A 6,927-nucleotide genomic window follows, 5' to 3' on the forward strand; every position below is an offset into this window, starting at 1 on the left:
CACCCCACCCCTGAATCTGAAATGTCAAGCAGGACCAGCGGTCCAGTCTTGGTTAGGAATCTTGTTTTCCATTCTCATGGCGCAGTCGCCATCCAACTCCTGACTCTCCGCCCCCAGCCCTCCTCCTCCTCGTCTTGCCGCTTTCGCTCGGACACCAGCCGGGTAGGTGGCGACTCGGCGCGTCACACGGTAGGTGGTGCCCACCGCACCGGCCGCGTGACGGCGCCACCCAGCGGCAATTGCCTTGACCATTCCCCCAGGCCGATCAGCCTAAGGCTGGTCATAGTGGGGAGTAACTTAGACTAGTAACATACATATGTTACTAGTCTATATTACTACCTTCATAATGAGTAGTGTCATAGGTGTGGTAACATAGTTGCCTTCATTTATTACTTTGTAGACTCATTATGCATTGGAAACCGCTATGTGATGGTAACATATTATGTTACTCTATTTGCCTCTCTCCTCATTAACTACTTGCCACATCACCATTTTTGCTTATGTGGCATCTATGTTACTACCTATGTTACTCCCACTATGACCAGCCTAACAACCCCGTCCGCTCTAAATTGGACTAGAACACCATGCGTTGATACGGACCACAGACTACAATGCATTTTTCCATAAAGAGAATATATTAACATTGCAAATATACCCATTACACACAGTTTTTGCACCAATAAGACATAAAAAATATTTTTTTTGCATGGTAATACGTGTCTCATTCATATCATAAAGATTAAAGTACAAGTCACGTAAAGACCGACATGACAAAACTGAAAAGATAGAAGAACATCTCTGAGCTTGACACCAACGCCCATCACCTGCCTCCGGCACCACGACAGCAGCCACCGAAGAAAAGAATGATGGATCACCTCCTCACCCGAGCTTGACGCGGCTCCATCGCTGATATGCAGCTTTGCGGACCTCCAAGGTGGCTCACCAAAAGTGAAGCCCTTACCGTTGAACGAATCAGACCGGGGCAACACCCAGGACACGCCGTCGAACTCCAGATATGACACCCCACCGCGACTAAGACGTCGCAGAAGGAAACCATACCTGCCATCCACGAACCATGACCCCAGCACATGTTCCATCTTCCAGATGTCGTCGATGCAGACCACAATCTGCATCCGCTCCTGGACTACCTCCCAAGCTCCGCGCCGACGCTGGAGCAAACGTCGTCGCAACGGCGGTGCCCGAGGACACAGGTCCACCACGAGGATGCCGCCGCCGCCACGCCATCCTTGCTTGAACAAACTGGTTTTCAAATCCATCCCCAACCATAGGACCGATGACCGGAAGGATCCGAAGAATCTTTATTCAGTGCTGTCATCGTCGCCGCCGAAACAAAGACGATGAACAGCCTAAAAATCTAAACTACGAAGAGGTAAAGACGATCCACACGCGTGGATCAGGCGACCCCCCTCACCACCAACGACCGAGGTCGCCGGCGGAGGAGAGCCACCGAAAGATATAAAAAAACATCAAGAATGCACACAGTTAAGAAAAACACACACAAAAAGTTCTCCAAAAGCAACGTCTTCAAAAAGAAAACAATGCACAAGCGTATCGTCACCCGATCAAGGATCCTGAATTTTCAACCTAAAGAGAGTCTGAGATCCCAAAAATAATGCCTTTGCAAGACCATTGCAAGGTAGAACCAAAGAAGGCCACGCCTTGGGCATTCACCCTGGAGATCACAGCTTGATACTCAAGATGTACCCGAAAAAATGGTGTCCACCTGTGTTGTCGCCTTCTGCAGTCAAGGCCGCCGCTGCAAGTCCTCCACACCCGACACACAGAAAAAAAACTTGTGCTGTTATTCTTCAACGTAACCAAAACTCCTCTCCGTCATTACAAGTTTTCGATCTCAGCCACCATGACTTTCTTCACACACTGTCAACGCCATGGAAATATATACTCAGACATGTCCCATGGCACCGGCGAGACAGCGAAGTTTCACGCCACACCCTCATGAAGCCTCTCGGGTCGAAGATGAGGGTGTGCCAGACCGGACCAATTCCGATCTAGAGGCGCCATGCACCAAAAGCTGGAATCTCTAAGAGGAAGACCGGAACCCGTCGGTGTCCAGATCGAGGAGGCCGGCATGAAACAGATCGAAGTTTTGGAGCTCGGAGAACAGCAGCGCCAAGCACTGCGGGCCTCCTCTGGATCCCGACAGGCCGGATCTGGGCAGTGCCTCACCCGTTCCCCGCCAACCCAGGCGAGAGCGGCCACTGCGACCGGACCTCCACGATCAGGATGAAGAACCTAAGACCGGCTGCCTCCAAGCTCCGCCCAGCGGCACTGCTAGCCCAGCGCCGTGCCCCCGCACGGGATCGCTAGCCGCGTCGAGCCCCCACACATGGAGAGGAGCCCCTGCGTCGGCAACACCAACCAGGCTTTGCTCGACGGCGCAGACCGACGGCGGCGAGGGGATGGAGGCAGAGAACTCTGCTCCGGCGGCTAGGGTTTCTCCCTCGATCGCTCGCAGGAGCGACGTGAGGAGTTCAGGAGTGAAGCGAAACCCCGGGCTATAATGCCTATATAAATGAATCAAACAAATGGTAAAAGTCACCTTGTCAAAACTCATTTCTCTTTTATATGTCAGAGCGTGTTCAGACATCAAACGGACGTCTAGTAGGCTTCTAAAATTCAACTATCTAGATAGTCCGGGCTTCCCCAAATCGAAACCATATATGAGAAAGAAATATGATTGTCCAGAAGGGGGTGATTAGGGACGAGGCAAAAATAAGCCAACCGAAGGGTAGCAAGAGGTGAGGCGAAAATAAATGGACGAAAATAAACGTGCATACCAGTGGTTTAAGAGTAAGATCTTTTAGGATCCGCGACCTACCACCTTTCGTCCTCCCCGAGGTCCTAAATTTATACCACCAACCAACCCAGTTGATCAATCATACACATATATAACCACTTGCCTTCTGTCTGCCTCGTACTCCTCAATTACCATGGCCTGCACAAAGCATTTCTTGATCTCCGCCGCGCCTCTCTGAGCACGCTCGGTCAGCTTCAGTTGCCTCCTCGCGCGGATCATGGCGTCGGTGAGATCCTGCGTGTCCGTCAAGCCGGCCGCTGGCCCGGCCAGGTACAGATCCGCCAGGGTCGGGGCGGCCAGCTTGGAGCCGACAAGCCTGCGAATATCCGCTTCTTCTTCTTCTTCATTGGGCCCAGGCGCGGATGGCTGCGGCAGAGGTGTCGGCTGCGCCGCCAGTATCAGCGGCAGGGGCGTGGCCGCCGCTCGTTTGGTTGGCGATGGCTGGAGGGCGAGGCGGAGGGGCGCGGGGGAGGTCGTCGCCGAGTGCAGCGCCAGCCTGGAGGGGGTCCGCCACGGCGCGGCGGCGGCCGCCGTGCCCAGCGTGCCGGCGCTGCCCGAGCGGGCCAAGGTGGTGGCGCTCGTGGCGGCCGTCATGCTGCTCTGCAACGCCGACCGGGTCGTCATGTCCGTTGCAGTCGTGCCGCTGGCCGCGCAGCACGGCTGGTCCAGCTCCTTCGTCGGCATCGTCCAGGTACGCCCGCCCACTTCTTGCCATGTTAATTTACTCCTCAACATTAGCAGAAACTAAGTGAATGTCATTTTGTTTGCTCTGACCTTAAGCAAGAACTTGGTAAGAACAAAAAGGTTCCAACCATTAGTTGTAAATTGCTTACCAAAAGTCAACGATGCATGATGTATCAACTTCAGATTTCATTACCATTCTTTTAAGCCAGGCTGCCTGATGGTACCAAGTTAACAACAACCAAGTTAACATCATACACATGTTTCTATTTAGTATGATTCTTGGAGGGGCCTCTATATAGGAAATTTCAAGGGCCGATTTTGCGACAGAAACCAAAATTAGCAAGCAGTACATGGGGATAAGTCAGCAACTTGAGAGCTGCTACTGTTTCCTGATTTATACAATGTTAAAATTTGACAATTTTTTTGAATTTTTTTTGAACAATTGGACACTTGAAACATCCATTCTGATGGATGATGTGATTATAACAGAAAATTCCAACACCCTTGACTGTTTACTTGGTTACTGGGACCAGAAAGATTGATTGCATCAGTTGCTACTCCATAAAGGCTAAAATACCATTGCAACACCACTGACTAGACGTCATTCAGCAAGTGTATGATGATGTGATATATGAACAAACGCAGCAAATTGTTGATATCCATGAGCAGCTAGGCTAAAACAAACACAGCCACCTGCCCCCTTACTGTCATATCGTACATGGTTGGTGATGTTCGAATTGATCAACTCAAGGTTAAATTTTCCCACCACTGTTGCAGTCATCATTTCTATGGGGGTATGTTTTCTCATCCATGGTTGGAGGAGCTTTGGCGGATCGATACGGGGGGAAGAAGGTGATGGCAGGTGCTGCTGCACTCTGGTCCTTGGCCACTTTCCTCACTCCATGGGCCGCCTCTCAATCTGCCACTATGTTGCTTGCTGTACGTGTGCTCTTTGGCGTTGCAGAAGGTGTTGCATTTCCAACAATGAGCACCTTTTTACCAAAGTAAGTAACTCATATCACCCAATAAATCTATTCAGCATGGACACTTGAGTACTCTGCTCCAAGCAACATTTATCATAGATTCCTAGAGAGGAACAGACAGAAGCAGTAACCTCCACCAACACTTGGAGCAGCATAAGCCAAATTACTTTACTTCTTTGAGATCAATCACAGTAGTATTCATCATAGTTAATACATAGGGTGTTAGAAGAATTAGTTTAGCTGTGCATACAGGTATTCTTCGTCTCATAGTTATACTTTCGGGTATGTCAGCCAATGCTCTTTTTCACAGATATCAGTAACCGATTCTACTTGCAGAATCTAGAAATACATATATATCGATGCAACCAAATGCAACTTCAGTTCAGGCTCCTAATTTCATTTTTTAACATGAAACAGGTGGTTCCCAACGCATGAACGTGCCACTGCTGTTGGCCTTTCCATGGGAGGATTCCATCTTGGAAACGTCGTAAGCTTCCTAGCAACACCGATCATCATGTCACATATAGGCCTCGCCGGAACATTTGCCTTCTTCGCATCACTTGGTTACTTGTGGCTCTCTGTATGGCTGTCGAATGTAGAAAGTGACCCTATTGATAGCCGTACTATAAGCAAATCTGAGCTGCAACTAATTCTAGCTGGACGAAGTAAATCAAAAGTCAAAGGCAGCAAATCACCATCCTTAAGAGAAGTGTTCTCAAAGATGGAAATGTGGGCCATAATTGTAGCTAATGTGATAAACAACTGGGTAAGAATGACTGACCAGCAGAACTAAACTTTTGTGATACTGTATCTAGAGATTAACATCTTGAAATTCAAAATACCATGCAGGGCTACTTTGTCCTACTATCATGGATGCCAGTGTACTTCAAAACGGTATGTCATCAAAGCTTCTAAAATCATTCCAATGGGTCTGCCTTACAAATCTGCTATAAGCTGTTGTTTCTGACTATTATCCCAACAGGTATATAATGTCAATTTGAAACAAGCTGCATGGTTCAGCGCCATACCTTGGGGCGTGATGGCTCTATCAGGATATGTTGCGGGAGCTTCTGCAGATTTCATGATCAAATCCGGCTTATCTATTGTGCGAGTCCGGAAAATTATGCAGTCAATTGGTTTTATTGGGCCAGGTGTATCATTGCTATGTTTAAGATTTGCCCAAACACCATCGGTCGCAGCAGTTATCATGACCGCCGCCTTGGGTTTGAGTTCCTGCAGTCAAGCTGGGTACTTCTGTAATGTACAGGTAACTACTGCTCATGTTTCCTCGTATCATATCCTGATCATACCATCTCTACTCAGAGTGCCTGTTCTTCTTGATCAGTAGCTCCACTAACAATATGAATGTGTTTCACTATTTTTTTTCGGTCAGGACATTGCCCCTAAATACGCTGGATCCCTACACGGTATGTTCGCAAACTTTTTTGATAGCATCAGTAGACAACAAGATCCATATTTCTGCATTGATGAATTGATTCTTCAGCACTTATATCTGGCATCTCTGTGCTGCTTGAACAGGAATGACGAACGGCATTGGGACAGTGGCAGCCATAGTTAGCACAGTAGGAGCAGGATACTTCGTCCAGTGGCTGGGATCCTTCCAGGCCTTCCTCACCCTAACTGCGGTGCTCTATTTCAGTGCCACCGTCTTCTACAACATCTATGCGACAGGAGACCTGGTTTTTGACTGAGCTGAAAAATACTGTTAACGTCAAATGTACAATTATAGCTTGTAAAATGTCTGTCTGCGCCCACCGCGCAGAGCAAAGAAACAAATAAAATGATGATTGATTGGTTGGCTCATTCATATAAGACTGAGCGCAACCATGATGGCTTTGTATCCGTGGAAAAAGTAGGGAATGTGGAGATCTCTTCAACGAAAATATCTCTCTTTTAGTAGTAAGAAAAGGTACCAGCAATTGATAACCATGTTGCCTCTTACATTACTTTCACTCATTCATCCATTCAGGTTACAGAGTTCAGTAGTACTGAACTCTGAACGAACAATGTTTCAGGCTTTATATTGAAAGCAGGGCATATTCATTCCGTTTACAACAGTGGCAGCTCTCATTGTTCTACCTTCCCCTGCCTTCTCTTAATATACAGAAGTTGCACCATGATGCACTTTGTTACCTCAAAACGGTCGATGACAATTCATATGACCGAAATCCCAGTCAGGAGTCACTCCTGCTAGGTTTGTTCGAAACTGGAATAACCTGGAGACAGAAAACGGTCTATTAGGAACTGGGTACATGAAACTTGGTGTTTGCCTAAATTCACATGATTGTGTTATCATATTGTTTCAGAGGATGGTATCCAGTCATTTGTTGCAGGGTTGCTTCTGCAGCAAACAACATTGTTGGATGAGTAAGCAATGGTTGTCACGTTGAAGGAACTGAT

General features: G+C 47.9%; 1 protein-coding gene across 1 annotated transcript; it reads left to right on the top strand.

The window, feature by feature from the left end:
- Positions 1 to 2,922: 2,922 nt before the first annotated feature.
- Positions 2,923 to 6,584, top strand: LOC119346578 (probable anion transporter 2, chloroplastic). The gene is made up of 7 exons (XM_037615874.1): positions 2,923 to 3,530; positions 4,301 to 4,527; positions 4,924 to 5,272; positions 5,356 to 5,400; positions 5,489 to 5,773; positions 5,900 to 5,933; positions 6,046 to 6,584. The coding sequence occupies exons 1-7, from the start codon at positions 3,057 to 3,059 to the stop codon at positions 6,216 to 6,218; spliced, it is 1,587 nt and encodes a 528-aa protein (XP_037471771.1). The 5' UTR covers positions 2,923 to 3,056; the 3' UTR covers positions 6,219 to 6,584.
- Positions 6,585 to 6,927: the final 343 nt, after the last annotated feature.

The sequence above is a fragment of the Triticum dicoccoides genome, chromosome 1B, assembly GCF_002162155.2.
Source record: "Triticum dicoccoides isolate Atlit2015 ecotype Zavitan chromosome 1B, WEW_v2.0, whole genome shotgun sequence".
Lineage (NCBI taxonomy): Eukaryota > Viridiplantae > Streptophyta > Magnoliopsida > Poales > Poaceae > Triticum > Triticum dicoccoides.